General features: G+C 45.6%; 1 protein-coding gene across 1 annotated transcript in view; it reads left to right on the top strand.

Annotated features, from left to right (window-relative positions):
• LOC141097057 (uncharacterized) overlaps nt 1-20,431 on the top strand; it is a 154,953-nt gene that overhangs the window by 53,511 nt on the left and 81,011 nt on the right. The window contains exons 4-6 of the mRNA XM_073584014.1: nt 4,697-4,779; nt 4,917-4,963; nt 13,628-13,692. Of these exons, the coding sequence (XP_073440115.1) occupies nt 4,697-4,779; nt 4,917-4,963; nt 13,628-13,692 (195 nt within the window). The remainder of the gene's footprint in view (nt 1-4,696; nt 4,780-4,916; nt 4,964-13,627; nt 13,693-20,431) is intronic.

Below are 20,431 nucleotides of genomic sequence, written 5' to 3'. Positions count from 1 at the left end.
GCGCTCAGTGTGCCTAGAGGGACTCTATCCCCGTGTCCTTTGGGTAGAGTTCTGTGGCCGTTCACTGTGCGCTCTTTTGGCCGGACTCTGTGAGCTAAACAGGCTCCGGCATTTACTTTCAGCGGTGGTGCGGCTCTGTGAGTTAACAGAATTCGCTACTGTTCACATTGGGTGACGTAACCCACGTGTGACTGTTTTCACACCACTTAAGTCTCCCGCCATTATCTAGCAGCAGCGTACCACCTCTGCACGGTGGACCCCGGGCTGCGAACGCACCTACTACTATTTTATAAGTTGGTGCGTTCCGCCAGCTGTAACACTTGGGTCAGGGAAGTTGTATCTTCAGGATACAAAATAGAATTTGTTTCTCGTCCTCGGGATCGATTCTTCGAATCCCGACCCCCGAAAGACCCCGCCTTGGTTCCGGGTTTCTTTACAGCCATCAACTCTCTTCTCAAGTCGGGAGTGATTGTTCCAGTACCAGAAAAAGAGTGTTTCACAGGTTTCTATTCAAACCCGTTTGTAGTGCCGAAAAAAGGAGGCACGGTTCGGCCCATTCTGGACTTTAAACTACTGAACAAAAGGGTCCGTCTGCGACATTTCAGGATGGAGTCCCTTCGTTCAGTAATCGCTTCCATGGAGGCACAAGAATTGCTGTGCTCCATAGACATTCAAGACGCCTATCTACATGTCCCAATCTTCCTGGGTCATCAAAAATTCCTGTGTTTCGCAATACATCAGGATCACTTTCAGTTTGTCGCCCTGCCATTCGGGCTCGCCACCGCCCCCAGGGTTTTTACAAAAATCATTGCAGCATTGATGGCCATTTTGAGGATCAGAGGTCTCGTGCTCTTCCCGTACCTCGACGACATCCTCATCAAAGCTCCATCCTTGCCCCAGGCTCTCGAAAGTCTGACCATTGTCTTCGACACTCTTGCTCGATTCGGGTGGATCATCAACACAAAAAAGTCCTGCCTAGTTCCAACACAACACCTTGTGTTTCTAGGCATACTTTTCGACACTCGTCAGGCAAAGGTCTTCCTTCCCGACGACAAGGGAGTAACTCTTCGGCGGGATGTTCGAGTGCTTCAGGGCCCCCGACTCATTTCCCTCCGATCAGCCATGAGAGTTCTAGGGAGGATGGTTGCAACGTCGGAGGCGATTCCCCCAATTCCACTCAAGACCGCTTCAGCAGGCCATTCTGTCGCAGTGGAACAAATCTGTCTCCTCACTGGATCTTCCAATTCGACTCTCATTGCAGGTCAAGCTGTCCCTCAATTGGTGGCTAACATCTCTTATCGCCCAGGGCCGATCGTTCCTTCCGGTACATTGGCAAGTGGTGACGACAGACGCCAGTCTTCTGGGCTGGGGCGCAGTGTTTTGCCATCTCACAGTACAGGGCCGTTGGTCACGGCAGGAAGCGACTCTTCCGATCAACGTCCTAGAGATACGGGCTATTTTCCTGTCCCTGATTCATTGGAACAAGCTGCTCAAAGGTCTACCAACCCGGATTCAGACGGACAATGCCACAGCGGTGGCATATATCAACCACCCGGGAGGGATTCGGAGTTCCTCGGCGTTGGCCGAGGTATCCAAGATACATCATTGGGCAGAAATGTCAGTCCCAGCGATATCCGCCGTACACATTCCGGGTGTGGAAAACAAGGCCGCCGATTTTCTCAGCCGCAAAGGCCTCGCGGCAGGGGAATGGTTCCTGCATCAGGAAGTCTTCCAACAGATTTGCCTTCGTTGGGGTACTCCGGACGTGGATCTGATGGCATCCCGTCTGAACAAGAAAGTTCCACGGTTCGTATCCAGGGCCCGCGATCCCCTCGCGGTGGGCGCCGATGCTCTGACCATTCTTTGGTCACAGATCGCGCTCCCCTATCTGTTCCCTCCTCTTCCTCTTCTCAAGCTGTTGAAGAAGATCAAGGCGGAAGGGGTACCAGTCATCCTCATCGCGCCGGATTGGCCCAGAAGGTCTTGGTTCGCGGACATCGTCAACCTTCTCGCGGACGCTCCTTAGACACTTCCAGACAGACCAGATCTGCTGTCTCAGGGTCCGATTTACCACCCCAATTCTCGGTCGCTCAATTTGATGGCGTGGCCATTGAGACCGCAGTACTGAAAAAGTCATTGTTTTCAGATTGGGTAATTCACACAATGATCCGGGCTAGGAAGCCTTCGTCTTCCAAAATATACTATAGAACGTGGAAGGCATATTTTCGTTGGTGTGAGTCCAATCGCGTTCCGCCAATGTCTTACTCGCTCCCTTCTATTCTAGCATTCCTCCAGGTAGGCCTGGACGGGGGTCTGGCCCTTAGTTCTCTAAAGGGGCAAGTTTCGGCGCTTTCAATTCTTTTCCAGAAGACGCTATCCTCTCGGCCGCAGGTAAAAACCTTTTTACAAGGGGTGGCCCATGCAGTTCCTCCGTATCGGGCTCCAGTGGATCCCTGGGATATCAATTTAGTCCTAGAGGCTCTACAAGGTTCCCCCTTTGAGCCTCTCAAGGAGGTTCCTCTATCTCTTCTCTCTTGGAAAGTGGCCTTTCTAGTGGCCATTACTTCCATCCGACGTGTCTCGGAGTTGGCAGCTCTTTCTTGTCAACCTCCTTCTTTAGTGATTCACCAAGATAAAGTTGTTCTACGGCCTCCGCCGTCCTTTCTTCCCAAGGTGGTATCTGCTTTCCACTTGAATGAAGACATCGTTCTACCTTCTTTCTGCCCTGCTCCAGTTCATCCCCGGGAACGCTCCTTGAACAGACTGGACCTGGTCAGGGCGACGAAGGTCTACTTGGCTAGAACCGATGCGTTCCGGAAGACACTCTCTTTTCGTCATCCCAGATGGGGCTCGAAAAGGCTTGTCGGCCTCCAAGGCGACTATTGCGCGCTGGATCAGATCGGCTATCTTAGAGGCTTACCGGATAAAGAACGGAGTGCCCCCTTCTGGGATTAAGGCTTACTCCACTCGGGCAGTGGGCGCATCCTGGGCGGTGCACCACAGGGCTTCTGTGATGTAGCTTTGTAAAGCTGCAACCTGGTCATCTGTTCACACTTTTGTAAAATTTTACAAGGTCCACACCTACGCTTCGGCGGATGCCAGCCTAGGAAGAAGGATCTTGCAGGCGACGGTGGTGAGTCCGCTGACCTGATGTTAGTTTGTTTCCCACCCCAGGGACTGCTTTGGGACGTCCCATGGTTCCTGTGTCCCCCAATGAAGCGATAGAGAAAACAGGATTTTTAGTTGCTTACCGTAAAATCTGTTTCTTGGAGCCTTCATTGGGGGACACAACACCCTCCCATGTTTTCAACTTCTGTACTTTGTTCTATGTAATATAGTTCTAGTTAAATTGTTGGTTTACTTTATATTCTATTGCTTCTCCTACTGCTTTCTCGCTAACTGAGTAATTGAGCGACAGTCGGTGGGGTGTATACTGCAGAGGAGGAGCTAACTTTCTTATTTGCATAGTGTCAGCCTCCTAGTGGCAGCAGCATACACCCCATGGTTCCTGTGTCCCCCAGTGAAGGCTCCGAGAAACAGATTTTACGGAAAGCAACTAACAATCCTGTTTTTTCTAAACTCACAGCCACAGCTAGCATCGCCCTCTGCCTGCCCATTGCACACTCATTGTGTATTAGTATCTGCCCCAGCCCTGTCATTTCTCCCAACATTGGAAGTGATAGTGATCCTTGCCCTCTCATCTGTAGAAGTGCAGCTCTAATCATATACACCTCACATCCACAGTGTTGATAGAGCTGTCACATGTCCCCCACATCACCTCTGTACAGGGGTTAAAGACTGAAGGCTGGGGTTCCTCTGGTATCTGGCTGATGGAATGGCTTGCGCCAAGTCTGTCCAAGGTGACCTTTTTGGGTCTGTGACCTCTGACAGATGTTAAGGCACTGTCACACTTAGCGATGCACCAGCGATCCCGACCAGCGATATGACGCGGTCAGGATCTCTGGTGCATCGCTAAGTGGTCGCTAGTGAGCTGCCACACAGGCAGATCTCACCAGCGACATAGCAGCGGTCGGGGTCGCTACTTACCTGTCAGAAGAGGCGATCCTGACGTACTCTCTCCCGTGACGCTCGGCGCCACAGGAAGCCCAGCAGGAAGCTGACGACGAGAAACGGTCCAGGCCGTTCTCGTGCGATTAGCGATAGCCAGCGGGGGAGCCGGTCGGAGGTAAGTATCACACATAGCGATATCGCTAGCAATATCGCTGCTACGTCACAAAACCAGTGACGTTATAGCGATATTTCTAGCGATATCGCTTAGTGTGACAGGCCCTTTTACAACTGGTTCCTGCCAGTTCTGAACTGATGGCATTGCTGGACATCTGATTTCAAATGGAAGTAAACATGATGTGTTTTTCATCTGCTGCACTTAGTTTCATTGGCCAATCACTGTGCATACGGTTCTAAAAGTTGCCTAGACTAAAGGAATTGATGCTTTTGATGCTGTTGTTTTGGCAATAGGTGGTCACACCAAATATTGATTTGATTTAGATTTAATTTTTTGCTCATTTTTGTTAGTTGATATAAATAAACTATTAACTCTTCTATTTTTTTTAAAGATTCTCACTTTGCAGAATTTTTCCTCATCTGCACTGTAATTGTTAGTGTATATATATTTATATTTTGTAAAAGTCTTGAGCAAGTTGAAGCAAATGTAACTCACATTTTACACTCCTAGGCAAACAGTCTCCAGAAATACATTTGATTTCAACATTTTTCCCAGCTGCACAGGCCAACAGTATGGAAACTGCATCGGAACAGGTATTACTAGTGGCATTCAATGGTATTTATAACTTTTATTGTGTGAGCATATTGAATGTACAATGCTGATCAAGTATTAGCTTCATATGGAAGTTAATGGCTGTTCTGCATCTTTACTTGTTTCATGTTTTCACTAGGTTTCTGATACACTATTAGAGGAGGAGGCGTCTCAGTCTTTATTAAGGTACTAAAAAGTGAATATGAGAATGAATTAATTTGTCAGGGGCAAATATTTTTATTTGTTTTAAAGTGCTTTTAAAAGTTTATTTCCAGAATTGCAAGTTTTTCCCTATCCACAAGAGGTTCTGTAAGTCTCTCAAGTTTCTTCACAACTGAATTGGTCAGTGTGTTTATGGACCTTACTTTGTCCACACTGGGCAAAGTCATTACTTACCGATAACGGTATTTCTCTGATCCCATGACGGCACCACGGAGAGAGAGGGATCCGCCCTCAGGGACAGGAAACCTACAGATGAAAAAGGCGGTACCTCTCTCCCATATCAGTTGGTTTACAGAGCATTACACAGAACTTCCAGCTGCAACTCAAATGGTTATAAAAAAAAATCCAAAATTAATCAAATTAAGCTTAATAGAGGCACCGCGTGACTAAGTACAAAGGCTAATTAACTCACTCTAATGTGCACACCTGTGTGTGTGAAAGGGAAGGTGTCATGATCCCAGTGCAGGTTTTTGAGCTGCACGTCAGGGGTTAATGTCTGGAGCTCACTGCAGGTTTTGACCTGCACACCTGGGGTTAATTATTGTGGCCTGTTTTTGTTTCTGGGAGAGCTTCTTAAACCCCTGGGAAGCTCCAATCCCTGCCAGTTATACTTTTGCCTTTGGCCGAGTGTGCTGACCTCTGTGTGCCTGTGCCTGTTCGTTGTTATAGCTTGTTTATATGGTTCTGACCCGGTTCTGTTTCCCGTTGTGAGATTGCATGTTGATTCTGTACTGCGCTACCCTCCCTGTGTATGACTCATTGCCTGTGATCTGACTACTCTGCTCACCCCTCTTGTACCTTGCAGCTATCTCTGTGTATGACTCATTGGCTGCGTCCTAACTATCCTCCCTGTCTATGCCCCTTGGTAACTTTGTCTCGCAGTTACCCTGCTAGGAGTTCTCTTGCAGCTCCTAGCTCCCTGGAGTTTAGGCCACGCCCCTAGCAGTCATGTGCTTCAGATCCTGCTGCTCTGAAGTACGCATCTACTCGGCTGCTGCCCGCTCCATAGGTATCTTTGAGCACAGTTCACTTTACTCAGGACACGCGCACTGGCTCAGTGAGCAAGTTCAGTGCGGTGTTCCTGACAGAGGGGATGTACAGGTGCCGTCATGGGATCAGAGAAATACCGTTATCGGTAAGTAACTACGATTTTCACTTTCCCCCATGACGCACCACGGAGAGAATTACAAAGATTGTACATCTAGGGAGGGACCACCGCCTCCAGAACCCTTTTCCCAAAGGTGAGATCTGAAGAGGAGGTCAAGTCTAGTCGGTAATGTTTGAAAAATGTAGAGGGTGAAGACCAAGTGGCAACTCTACATATCTGGTCTATTGAAGCGCCGGCTTTCTCCGCCCAGGATGATGCCTCTGCCCTGGTTGAATGGGCCCTTATGTCCTCCGTGATGGTTGCCCCGCAAGAGGAGTAGGATAGGGTGATGGCCTCGCTTATCCATCTCGCCATTGTGGCCTTCGATGCTTTTTGACCCTTCTGTGGACCCTGAAAACAGATAAACAGCCCTATCCTTCCTAAACTCCCTTGTGGTTAACAAGTATTGGACCAGGTACCTTTTTACATCTCAAGTGTGCAGTACCTCTTCTGTTTTGTTCTTGGGATTGGGACAGAAGGGAGGGTAAGGAGATCTCCTGGGTCCTATGAAACTGTGATGGAACCTTGGGGAGATAGGCCGGGTCGGTTTTGAGAATTACCCTATCCTCCAGTACTTGAGTGAAGGGTGAGTGGGCAGATAAAGCTTGCATATCACTAATGCGACAGGCCGAAGTTAAGGCTACGAGGAGGGAGATCTTAAGGGACAATATTTTTAGGGGAGCTTCCTCTAGGGGTTCGAAGGGAGAGTTGGTCAGTGCATTTAACACTAGGTTTGAATCCCAGGGGGGGTGGTACGTAGAGTGATCGGCCTGGATCTACTTGAGGCTCTCCTGAATCTCCTGACCCAACGATTTCTGGCTAAGTCATGGTTATACAAAGCTCCTAAGGCCGCCACCTGTACTTTCAAGGTGCTGGTAGCTAACCCCTTTTCTAGGCCCCCCTATAGGAATTCCAGAATTTTGTTTATTGGGATTTCTCCCATTGGGCCAGAACCTGATACTGACATGAATTTTTTCCACACTTTCCTGCATGCCTTAGTGGTTACTGGCTTTCTACTTTGTAGTAGCGTGGATACCAAGTTTGACGAGAAGCCCCTGTTGCTTAGGAGTTCCCTCTCAAAAGCCAAGCTGTCATGTGTAAGTTTTTATAAGGGGGTGATACACTGGTCCCTGGGATAGAAGGTCTGGAGTTTCTGGTAGCACCCAGGGGTCTGTAACGGATATTCTCCGAGGCCAGAAGGGCGCTATTACTACTACCGTCGCTTTGTCCCCCCAGTATTTTCCTCAGTACTAAGGGGATGAGAGATATTGGTGGGAAAGTGTAAGCCAGATGATAATCCCAGGGTATCGTGAGGGCGTCTAGAGCTACTGGGCCCCCCGGGGGATCGATCGAGCAGAAGGTTTCTACTTTCTGGTTCTGACTGTTCGCAAATAAGTCTATTTCTGGCCGGCCCCAGAGTTTCACAATTTGGTCGAAGACTAACTGACTTAGTTCCCACTCCCCGTTTTAGACTGGAGTTTAAGCTGGATTTTGTTACCTCCATCAGCGCTTGAGATCTAGTGCCCCCCTGGTGGCTTAGGTATGCTACCACTACCCGGATGTCCGAGAAGACCCTAGTGTGTTGTGAGCGAAGTGAATCCAAAAAACTTACGAGAGCTAGCTTTACTGCCAGCAACTCCTTCATGTTTGAGGAAGCTGACTCTCTTCCCTGAGTCCAGGGCCCTTGCGCCACCTGGCTGCCTAGATGTGCACTTGCGTCCGTTGTTAGGATCTTTGTCGCTGGTAATGCCCAAGGAACCCCCTTGGTTAGAATGTCCATGTTAAGGAGTGTATTGTGTTTGGTGAGATGTTTAATTGCCTTTCTAAATTCCCGTGTAGGGAAACGTCTACGTCTAATATTTCCCACTGTAAGTCCCGAGTGTGGCTTTGTGCCCACTGTACTGCTGGCATGCAGGCTGTCATTGACCCTAATAGAGACATTGCTTTTCTCATGGTAGTGACGGGGGAAGCTATCATTTGTGACACCATTAGTGTCATCTTTTGAATCTTCGTCTGCGGAAGATAACATTTCTGTTCGGTTGAGTCCAGTATTATCCCCAAGTACTCCTGTACCTGGCTTGGTACAAGCCTGGATTTGGGCAAATTCAGCATCCATCCTAGGCTCAGTAGAGATCTCATTACCATGTCCAATTGTTGTCTGCAGTGGTGAAAGGTGACGCCTACTACTAAGTGATCGTCCAGGTATGGGACTATCAGGATGTTTTGCTCTCTTATGTGGGCCATTACTTCTGACATTATCTTTGTAAATACTCTTGGAGCAATAGCCAGCCCGAAGGGTAGAGCTCTGAACTGATAATGTTTCATCTTCCCCTGGATCATCACCGCCACCCTGAGGTATTTCCTGTGGTCTCTGTGAATAGGCACATGGTAATATGCGTCTCTCTAGTCTAATACAATCATGAAGCACGATGGGGGAAGCATTTTTACACACGATTTTGTAGTCTCCATTTTGAAATGCTGAACTTCCAGGAACTTGTTCGGTCTTTTTAAATTTACGATCACCCTGTATGTTCCGTCTGGCTTTCTGCGAAGGAAGAGAGGGGAGTAGAAGCCTTTGCCTCTGTCCTGGTAGGGGACTTCTTGTAATACATCCTTCTCCCTTAGATTCGCGATTTCTTGTTGCAGAGCCAGCTGCTCGTGTGATGTCTTCTGGGGCGTTATCACGAAAGAATTGTTTGGGAGGGTATTGAATTTTAGCCTCAGACCTTCTTTTATTATGCTCAGTATCCACGAACTCGCGGATATTTTTTCCCAGGCCTGGAGAAAGTAGGACAGTCTTCCCCCAACCTGGGGAGCACCTTCATTGTGGCTTTTTGTTGTCGGGGGGTTTGTTAAACATAAAGCCTTTGTTTTTATTTCTTTTATCCTCCCATCCTTCTTTGTCCCCTTTTGGGGGTCTTCGTCGCATAAATCTGTTCCGAAAAGGCCGTTTGTATGACTGGCTAGGGAACCCGGGAAAGGACTTTTTCTTGTCCCCTGCCTTCTTCAAGATGTCGTCTAGCGTTGGCCCAAATAAAAATTCCCCCTCACACGGGATTGCGCACAATTTGGTTTTAGTCTGCAGGTCTCCGAGCCAGCATTTCAGCCCTAAGGCGCGTCTTACTGCATTTGAGAAGGAGGCTGCTCTAGCTGCCAACCTAGTTGAGTCTACAGACACATCCGCCAGGAAAGCTGCTGCTCCCTTCATTACAGACACTGATCTTTGCATTGTTTCTCTTGGGACTTTTTCCTTTATTTGGGAAGCTAAGTGATCCAGCCAGACCATTAGGGTGCGTGCCGTGCACGTGGCTGCTATGGCTGGCTTTAGATCACCTCCTGCCGCCTCCCAAGCAATTTTTAAAAAAGTTTCTGCTTTTTTATCCATTGGGTCCTTCAGGGTGCCCATGTCTTCGAAGGGCAGGGCAAATTTTTTAGAAGCTTTTGCCACAGCTACGTCTAATTTAGGTGCTTTACTCCATAGGGAGCAGGCCGGCTCGTCAAAGGGGAATTTTCTCTTGGGTGTTAGGAGGACTTTCTTGTCTGGCTTTTTCCACTCGTTTAATTAGGGAGTGGATTTTTTCGTTGACCGGAAAAGCCCTCTGTTTTTTTTTGGTTCTAGCCCACTGAACGTTGAATCTTGGGCCGTTTTCTAGGGTGTTCATCTACCAGCCCCATAGTTGTCATCACGACTTTTACCAGGGCGTCCGTTTCTTCAATAGGGAAGCAACTACGTCCCCCTTCTGAGGATGATGAAGAGGACTGGGAGGATGATGAATTACTTGAGTCAGACAGTTCGCTTCCTGACTCACTAACACTGGATTCTGGAGACCTATGCCTGGATCTACGTTTTTTTTTGAGGCTCTAACGCCCTTAAGGGTGTCTTCGACTTGGGTCCTTATCAGTGTTTTGTCGTCTGAAGTAAACCTCTGGGATTCGTCCTGAATTGGCTGTTCTATGCACGCTGCACAGAGCTTTTTCTCTCACGTAGGGGGTAGCTCCTCCGTGCATATAGCACATACTGTGAGTTTGGATTTGGCTGTGCATTTATGCCCCTGAAAGAAAATAATAATCGCACATTAGCGTGCGGCTTTCACGGAGATCACTCCCCCTCCTTGTGGAATGAGAGATACCGTCTCGGATGTAGGGATTCCACCGCTGAATCCACTTCTGGCTGTGGAGCTTTGGCTGCGCCGCGATCCTACATGACCGCTGCTGGTAAGGGACGCGCTGGCGCTGTGAATGCTGGCGCTGCTCTTGCGTTTGCTGCTGCCCCTGCTTCGGGGACCGCCGCCGCGTCTCCTCTTTCTGTGGCTTTTCACTCATGGTGATCGCATCTCTCCCTTTTAGTGGTGTTTTAAATATGGGCATTTTTTTTTCCCCAGTGCGGCGCCGCCTCCCCTTCCCAGTGGTGCTCTGCATCCTCACGCGGAAGTGGTCGCCCGCGCATGCGCACTGCGCATTACCCAGCAGTGCACTGCGCCTCCCTTTCTTAAGGGAGCTGTGTGCGCGTGCCCAATGCCAGCGTCCTGCGCACCCCCGATATCGGCGTCCTGCTGCAGAGGGACCTGTACACTGCGGCTCCCGGTGGCCGCCGCCACCCTTCGCTTGGCCGCTCCTGAGGTCCAGCGCTCGGCGGCCGCCGACACCCTTTACTGGTCGCCCGGCGCTCAGCGGGGGGCTCTCCTTTAGTGACCACCGCCACTATTCTTGGAGGATAATAATAAAGTAACTTGTATATCAGAGGGCAATACAGAGATCTCTCCAATGAACTCTTTGTACCAAGGACTGTGAAAAGTACAAGGGGGCATTCTCTTCGTTTTGAGGAAAGACAATTTCTGCACCAGCATAGAAGAGGGTTCTTCACGGTAAGAGCAGTGAGGCTCTGGAATTCTCTTCCTGATGAAGTGGTGATGGCCAACTCACTGAATTTAAGAAAGGAATGGATGCTTTTCTTGTGAGTACCAGTATAGAAGGTTACGAATAACAGAATATTATAGGTAGATGGTTGACCCAGCTTAGGGGAAGGAATTTTTTTCCCTATGGAGAAAATTGGCTTCTACTCTGTGGGTTTTTTGCCTTCCCCAGGATCAAAAAGAAAACCAAGATAGCAACAAGAAAATGACCCCTAAAACTTTACTTTAATTCAATAATTAAAACCTGGACAATCCCAGTTCATAGGGTACAGGGTGATAATTAACACAAACACTAGACAAAAAATAGTAAATACTCAGGGCCACTACACTCGCCCTAATAGGCCCTAACAAGTCCCTTCCTGGCCGCGGAGGTTGGCACCCTAATTGTTGACGATGTGGCGCCCCCGCTCAACGACGGTGACCCTATAACACCCTGAGAAACCCTAGTCCACGACGAGGATACACAGAAAAAACACAAACACACAATAAACACCCGAAAATAACCCCTGGTGGAGAGACTATATGTCGTCTCTTAAGGTGTAAACTTATCTCGTAGTAGGGTCGTAGGCATATAAGCCCACCCTAATTTTATCTCGTAGTAAAAAATGCTTTGTCTTGCAGCTTTCAATAACTTATCTCGTAGTAAAAAAGGCTTATGCTGCGTACAGTGATAGAACGAATATAGCCCCAAAGGAAAAACGTTTACACAGAAAAAATGCAAAATGCAAGCACAGTAATGCACAATCAATGCACTTCAGGTAAATAACCACAGAAAATCCACCAGATGGAAATTAATGGTATAATGACATATAAATGGTGTAAAGACGCTGATTAAACATAAGTAATGGACATAATAGTCCTAAATGTAAACAGGGACGGCAGTGAAGGCACTCCATAAATTGCAGGGTGCACTAATAACCAGAAAACCATTTTGCGATCCCATCAGTCTGTCAGCGTTAAAAAACATTGATACTTATCAGCCATCAGAAGATATGAGGCCCAGCCCGACGCGTTCCCCCCTCCTAGTTGCTGAGGGTTCATCCGGGGCAAAGGAAAAAAAGGGGGTCTCATCACCCCAGTCGAGGGATCAGTGCAATGTGCGGCGTGTTTTCTGTGTCTCTGACGCTCATATTTACCGCGTCCCAGTTGTGATGTCACTTCCGCCCTTTGGATACCGCGTTCAGCCCTGCACACTTGCAACCTACTTCTATAAGCCCCATATTAGCCTTAGGCTGCCGGTCTCACCTGCACACCTGCAAGCTACTATTATATGCCCCATACGGGCCTTTTGTTACCGGTCTCAGTACAGACATTTTCTACAGGTATATTTTTTACACCGGTCTCAGTACAGACATCTTCCACAGGAAAATTGCTTCAGCAATCCAGCGGGAACCTCTCCTCATTTCCTTATGGAATATATTGCATCTAGTTGAATTACCAGCACAGCACACCTAAAGGGTAGCTGGAAACCTGCTATATGCCTACACCATATTTGGAAGCAGGAACTTACAAAAAAATTATTTTGCTCATGGACATACATTTGTTCATACTATATAGACAGCAGTCGGACTGGCGAAGGCCAAGTGTAGGCCGAAACGTCTTTTTATAGGACTGCACATAAATAAAAACGTCACTTAAAAAGGACAATTCAGTTGAGTGCCAAGTTACTTTATTATTCACTTGGGTCTGGGTAACCTACTTGTGCACCTTGTGGTAGTGCCACGCTATACTTGACACTATTCTTGGAGGAGGCAGCACCCCCTTTTTTTTTTTTCTTCTTTGGGATTGGCAGACTTCTTCCTTCTTCACTGCCTCTCCCCACTCCCCCTCAAGGACCACCGACCCCGGTGGTGGTGCTTCAGGGGAAGCCAGCACATGGCCTCGACCCAGCCGATGCAGGGAGCCCCACTTCCTGTTGCCGCACTGGTTCGGTCCCCGGTATCCTGCGTCGATCTGCAGGTACGTGCTGTAGGTTCCCCGTCAGGGACAGGAAACCAACTGTTGTGGGAGAGAGGTACTGCCTTTTTCATCTGTAAGTTTCCTGTCCCTTAGGGCAGATCCCTCTCTCTCCGTGGTGCCGTCATGGGGGAAAGAGAAAAGCACTATGTGACATGTAAAGATGAACTCATGAATGCCGCATACTTCAAAGTAAATAGGACTTTTCTTACCTCTATGGACTAAAAATGTCTTAACAAAGCGTTCAATAGGAGTTGCCCTAACCAGCATGTCCCTGCAAAAGATAAAGAATTACAACTAGTTAGTAAAGAAGCTGTTGAAATAGTGGAATAAAAATAATCAAAGCAAAACCTATGTCTAAAATTCATTGATCACCTAGTAGCTGACTAAATGCATTTGTTTTAATAGTTGCAGTAAGGTAAATGTCTATGCTGGGAGTTTATTTTTCTGAAGTTGATATGAAAATGTAATAATTATTTTGAATTGGGCCAGAATAAGCCATTATGACTTCAGGTAATCAATTATAGATCAAAAGGAAGCACAATATCAGTATTTATAATAAATGAATGAATACTTAAGTTAAAAATGCATAGTAATGTATCATTATTTTAGGAACTGGAAAAGACTTCCACCTCATAAAGATATTTGTCCCTCTCCACCTTCCATGGAACTTGAAGGTACTATTTTTCAATAATCTGGTCGTTCATGTAGAGAAATACCTAATATGAGTTATACAGTAAAAGATTAAAAATATCACATTGATTAAACCACACAGTAAATTTCCCAGTAGTAACATATTTCTATATGATCTTGTAAAGGTCGAGTTTCTACTGTTTTTCTCTCTACAAACTACAGGAACTTACTGCATGTCCAGTTACTATATCTGAAGTTACAGCACTTTTTTTTGGGCCGCAGGTGCATTTATGACATTAACAATTTTTGTAAAACATTTTTGATCATTGTAATAGTACAGAACAAAAATATAAAATGTATAACTCCTTTAGCAAAAGGACATTAGAATTTTATTATCTATGCCTACTTTTATGTCAGGTTCCCGATCCTCACAGCCGCCTTGTTCATGCCCCACCCCAGTTGCTGGGTAAATGACCTGTGGTTGCACATTTGTCTATGCAGCTGCTCTCCTGGTACACTGTAAGACAATAATAAAAACACTGAACAACATCGTAGTAACATAAAGATTTCCCAGTGAGGAGCTTTTTTCCCTTTGGCAAGTTGATATTGCCAGGGTAAGCTTAAATGAGATTCCAGTGGTGATAGGAGCTCTTGGAGCAGTGACCCTTAAGTTGAAAAAATGGCTACAACAGATCCCAGGAGCAACATCTGAACTCTCTGTCCAGACCTCCATGGGATAATAATTTTGATTTACATTGCTCATTTTTATGTTTTCTTGTTCATATGAGACATTATTCTATGGAGCATCTTATGAGGCCCATCAACCTTTATGGAGCAGCATATGGAGCATATTATTCTATAGAGCATCTTATGGGGCCATCATTAACATTTTATGTAGCATTATATGGGGCATATTTTAATATGGAGCATCTTATGGGGCCCATCATGAACTTAGGGGCCTCGGCTTATACTCTGGTCGGCTTATACTCGAGTACATACGGTGTCGTAGGATATAACAGTATTCTTTATTAACAACATTTTAAAAACAAGATGACAAGAAAAGGTACAGGAATGATAAAAAAGGGACACTTCAGCCATAGGAAACCACTCAGAAATAAATGCAGACCCAATGTGTACCTGTTGTAACATACCCTACTAAACATCATTCAGTAGATAAATAATGAGCATGCATTATACCCCAAAGTTAATTAGTGCCTATATGGCATACAATTGTCTAGGATATGCCACTACCAGAAACAAGTACTGAAATCAAGATACCACAATGACCCAAGTGGACATTTAATTTTAACATGGTTTGGAAAGGGCATGAAAACATACCAGAGGTCTGCTGAGTGGAATTCCCCGGACGTCCCTCTGCCCCAACGCATGTTTCGCACTGGTTGGTCCAAAAGTAGGTGGACAGTATGTGTAATAGGGTTATGAAGGGGGAGATTTATCAAACATGGTTTAAAGTGAAACTGATTCAGTTGCCCTTAGCAACCAATCAGATTCCACTTTTCATTCTTCACAGACTCTAATGAAAGGTGGAATCTGATTGTTGCTAAGGGCAACTGAGTCATTTTCACAGATCCAGTTTTCACAGATAAATCTCCCCCAAATCTGTTTTCTTTTCAGAAAATTCAGATAACCCATAATGGCAAATAATTTAAATACAGATCAAAGAAAATGGATTTTAAAAGAGTATTGGAAATCTCAAAATGCTGAAACAGAGTAAATTGGGTTGAAACATTTGGTACTCAAGTCCCAAAGAGACAAACCATTTACCACATTCGTGACAAATTCGATGCCACTGGCGCAATCCTTAATGCTCAAAAAACTGGTCGACCCAAAATAGCCTGTACAGAAAATAATAAACAACATGTTGCTGAAACATTTGTTCAGAGTCCAAAAAAGTCCACCAGAAGAGTCTCTTTAAAATTGGGAATTTCACGAGCTTCCATCATGCGAATCCTGAGATCTATTGGGGGGGAAGCTTGTCGTCCACGTCTAATTCATGGTTTATTGGAGGATGATCCAGACAGACGGCTGCAATTTAGCGAGATTATGCTTAACGAAAGTGAAAAAAATCCAGTAATTTTAGATAACATTAAGTGGAGTGATGAAGCTTCTTTCAAATTATATGGCCATATTAATAGACATAATTGTACAGTGGCTCAGTGGATAGCACTGCAGCCTTGCAGCGCTGGAGTCCTGGGTTCGAATCCCACCAAGGACAACATCTGCAAGGAGTTTGTATGTTCTCCCCATGTTTGCGTGGGTTTCCTCCCACATTCCAAAGACATACTGATAGGGAATTTAGATTGTGAGCCCCATCCGGGACAGTGATGATAATGTGTGCAAACTGTAAAGCGCTGCGGAATATGTTAGTTAGCACTATATAAAAATAAAGATTATTATTAAAAAAATAAAATAAAATAAAACATGCATTTAACATTAGCGCAACAACTAAATGAGCCTGGTGTCAATGTTTGGGGTGGTATTTCAAATTTGTGTTTTTTGACCATTTTTTTTCTATGGAACAGTCACAGGAGATAAGTATCTCGAAATTCTAATGAATCAAGTTGTTCCCCAGTTACAGCAACAGCCTAAAGGCCCCGTCTCACTAAGCGACTTACCCGCAATCCCGACACCGATATCAAGGTGTCAGGATCGCTAGTAAGTCGCTATGTGATCGCTGGTGAGCTGACAGACAGCTTCACCAGTGATCAGCACAGCGATGCCGAGCGCCCAGCATCGCTGGCCATCCTGTAAAAAATAGAATCAAAATAAAAAATATAGTTATTCTCACCATCCGACGTCGCGTTCAGTCATCCCGCCTCTCTCCACGCTCCGGTCCCAGTGATCCTTTGCATGAATGACCGCGAGATGTCACGGTCTCGCGGGATAACAAAGTCTCGCGGTCATTCTTGCAAAGGATCACTGGGACCGGAGCGTGGAGAGAGGCGGGATGACTGAACGGGACGTCGGAAGGTGAGAATAACTATATTTTTTATTTTTTTTATTATTTTTTACACCTGATCGCTGGTCTCCCGCTGTCACACACAGCGATGCGTGCTGGCCAGCGGGAGACCAGCGACCAAAGAAATGTCCAGAGGTTTCTTGCAGCGATCAGCGATACCGGCAGGGGGGCCGCTCGCTGATCGCTGTCACACACAGCGATCTCGCTGGTGAGATCGCTGTTACGTCACAAAAGTTGTGACTCAGCAGCGATCTCGCTACCGAGATTGCTTAGTGAGACGGGGCCTTTATTCAAATGACCTTTATTTCCACCAAGATGGGGCCCCTCCACATTATTCAAGAGTAGTCCTCAAGTATCTTGATGAAACATTTCCTAATAAATGGATTGGCTGAAGAGGCCCATTTGATTGTCCGGCACGTTCACCAGATTTGACCCTAATGGATTTTTTCTTTTGGGGAGTACTCAAGGACAGCGTTTATAGTCGAAAACCAAAAAGTGTCAGTGATTTGAAAAATTACATAAGAGATGCAATTCAAGAAATTGATACCTAAAGAGACTTGTGCAAAAATGTTTGTCGAAGCGTAAGAGACAGATTTCAAAGCTGTGCAAATTGTGATGGAAAACAGTTTGAGCACCTGCGTTGATAAAAATTTAAGGGCTTTTGTATTATTGTTCAGAATAAATTTAATTGTCAATGTTATGCTTGTGTTAGTAAATATAATTTTATATACAGATCAAAATGAATATAATTTTCTGTCCACCTACTTGTAGACCACCCTGTGTGTGTATGTGTGTGTATATACAGTTGTGGCCAAAAGTATTGACACCCCTGCAATTCTGTCAGATATTATCTTCATTTAATTTGTCTTAAATGAAAATACACAAAAGAGAATGAAGAAAAAAGCAAAACATTGATCATTTCACACAAAACTCCAAAAATGGGCCAGATAAAAGTATTGGCACCCTCAGCCTAATTCTTGGTTGCACAACCTTTAGCCATAATAACTGCGAACAACCGCTTCCAGTAACCATCAATGAGTTTCTTACAATGCTCTGCTGGAATTTTAGACCATTCTTTGTCAAACTGCTCCAGGTCCCTGATATTTGAAGGGTGCCTTCTCTAAACTACCATTTTTAGATCTCTCCACAGGTGTTCTATGGAATTCTGGTCTGGACTCATTGCTGGCCACCTTAGAAGTCTCCAGTGCTTTCTCTCAAACCATTTTCTAGTGCTTTTGAAGTGTGTTTTGGGTCATTGTCCTGCTGGAAGACCCATGACCTCTGAGGGAGACCCAGCTTTCTCACACTGGGCCCTACATTATGCTGCAAAATTTGTTAGTAGTCTTCTGACTTCATAATGCCATGCACACGGTCAAGCAGTCCAGTGCCAGAGGCAGCAAAGCAACCCCAAAACATCAGGGAACCTCCGCCATGTTTGACTGTAGGGACAGTGTTCTTTTCTTTGAATGCCTCTTTTTTTTTCTCCTGTAAACTCTATGTTGATGCCTTTGCCCAAAAAGCTCGACTTTTGTCTCATCTGACCAGAGAACATTCTTCCAAAACGTTTTAGGCTTTTTCAGGTAAGTTTTGGCAAACTCCAGCCTGGCTTTTTTATGTCTCGGGATAAGAAGTGGGGTCTTCCTGGGTCTCCTACCATACAGTCCCTTTTCATTCAGACGCCGACAGATAGTACGGGTTGACACTGTTGTACCCTCGGACTGCAGCTTGAACTTGTTTGGATGTTAGTCGAGGTTCTTTATCCAACATCCGCACAATCTTGCGTTGAAATCTCTTGTCAATTTTTCTTTTCCATCCACATCTAGGGAGGTTAGCCACAGTGCCATGGGCTTTAAACTTCTTGATGACACTGCGCACGGAAGACACAGGAACATTCAGGTCTTTGGAGATGGACTTGTAGCCTTGAGATTGCTCATGCTTCCTCACAATTTGGTTTCTCAAGTCCTCAGACAGTTCTTTGGTCTTCTTTCTTTTCTCCATGCTCAATGTGGTACACACAAGGACACAGGACAGAGGTTGAGTCAACTTAATCCATGTCAACCGGCTGCAAGTGTGATTTAGTTGCCAACACCTGTTAGGTGCCACAGGTAAGTTACAGGTGCTGTTAATTACACAAATTAGAGAAGCATCACATGATTTTTCGAACGGTGCCAATACTTTTGTCCACCCTCTTTTTTATGTTTGGTGTGGAATATAAAATTTGGCTTTATGACAATTCTTTTTGTGTTTTTTCATTTAAGACAAATTAAATGAAGATGATAATACCAAAGAATTTGTGTTTGCAATCATTTTCAGGAAGAAACCGAGTATTATCTGACAGAATTGCAGGGGTGTCAATACTTTTGGCCACAACTGTGTGTGTGTGTGTGTGTGTGTGTGTGTGTATATATACACTCACTGGCCACTTTATTAGGTACACCATGCTAGTAAGGGGTTGGACCCCCTTTTGCCTTCAGAACTGCCTCAATTCTTCATGGCAGAGATTCAACAAGGTGCTGGAAGCATTCCTCAGAGATTTTGAACCATATTGACATGATGGCATCACACAGTTGGCGCAGATTTGTCGGCTGCACATCCCTGATGCGAATCTCCCGTTCCACTACATCCCAAAGATGCTCTATTGGATTGAGATCTGGTGACTGAGGAAGCCATTTGAGTACAGTGAACTCATTGTCATGTTCAAGAAACCAATCTGAGATGATTCGAGCTTTATGACATGGCGCATTATCCTGCTGAAAGTAGCCATCAGATGTTGGGTACATTGTGGTCATAAAGGGATGGACATGGTCAGCAACAATACTCAGGTAGGCTGTGGCTTTGCAACGATGCTCAATTGGTACCAAGGGGCCCAAAGAGTGCCAAGAAAAAATTCCCCACACCATGACACCACCACCACCAGCCTGAACCGTTGATACAAGGCAGGATGGATCCATGCTTTCATGTTGTTTACGCCAAATTCTGACCCTACCATCCGAATGTCGCAGCAGAAATCGAGACTCATCAGACCAGGCAACGTTTTTCCAATCTTCTACTGTCCAATTTCGATGAGCTTGTGCAAATTGTAGCCTCAGTTTCCTGTTCTTAGCTGAGAGGAGTGGTACCCAGTGTGGTCTTCTGCTGCTGTAGCCCATCTGCCTCAAAGTTCGACGCACTGTGCGTTCAGAGATGCTCTTCTGCCTACCTTGGTTGTAACGGGTGGCAATTTGAGTCACTGTTGCCTTTCTATCAGCTCGAACCAGTCTGCCCATTCTCCTCTGACCTCTGGCATCAACAAGGCATTTCCGGCCACAGAACTGCCGCTCACTGGATTTTTTTTCTTTTTCGGACCATTCTCTGTAAACCCTAGAGATGGTTGTGCGTGAAAATCCCAGTAGATCAGCAGTTTCTGAAATACTCAGACCAGCCCTTCTGGCACCAACAATCATGCCACGTTCAAAGGCACTCAAATCACCTTTCTTCCCCATACTGATGCTCGGTTTGAACTGCAGGAGATTGTCTTGACCATGTCTACATGCCTAAATGCACTGAGTTGCCGCCATGTGATTGGCTGATTAGAAATTAAGTCTTAACACACAGTTGGACAGGTGTACCTAATAAAGTGGCCAGTGAGTGTATATATATATATATATATATATATATATATATATATATATATATATATATATATATATATATTCAATATATATATTGAATATATATATTCATATATATATATATATATATTACAGTTGGTACAGATAGTATTCAGACCACTTTAAATTTTTCACTGTTTCATTGCAGCCATT

Source organism: Dendrobates tinctorius, unplaced genomic scaffold (assembly GCF_039654945.1).
Source record: "Dendrobates tinctorius isolate UK_male_01 unplaced genomic scaffold, ASM3965494v1 ptg000083l, whole genome shotgun sequence".
NCBI lineage: Eukaryota > Metazoa > Chordata > Amphibia > Anura > Dendrobatidae > Dendrobates > Dendrobates tinctorius.
Note: the sequence above shows the minus strand (reverse complement) of the source record. Positions and strands in the feature narration are given on the sequence as shown.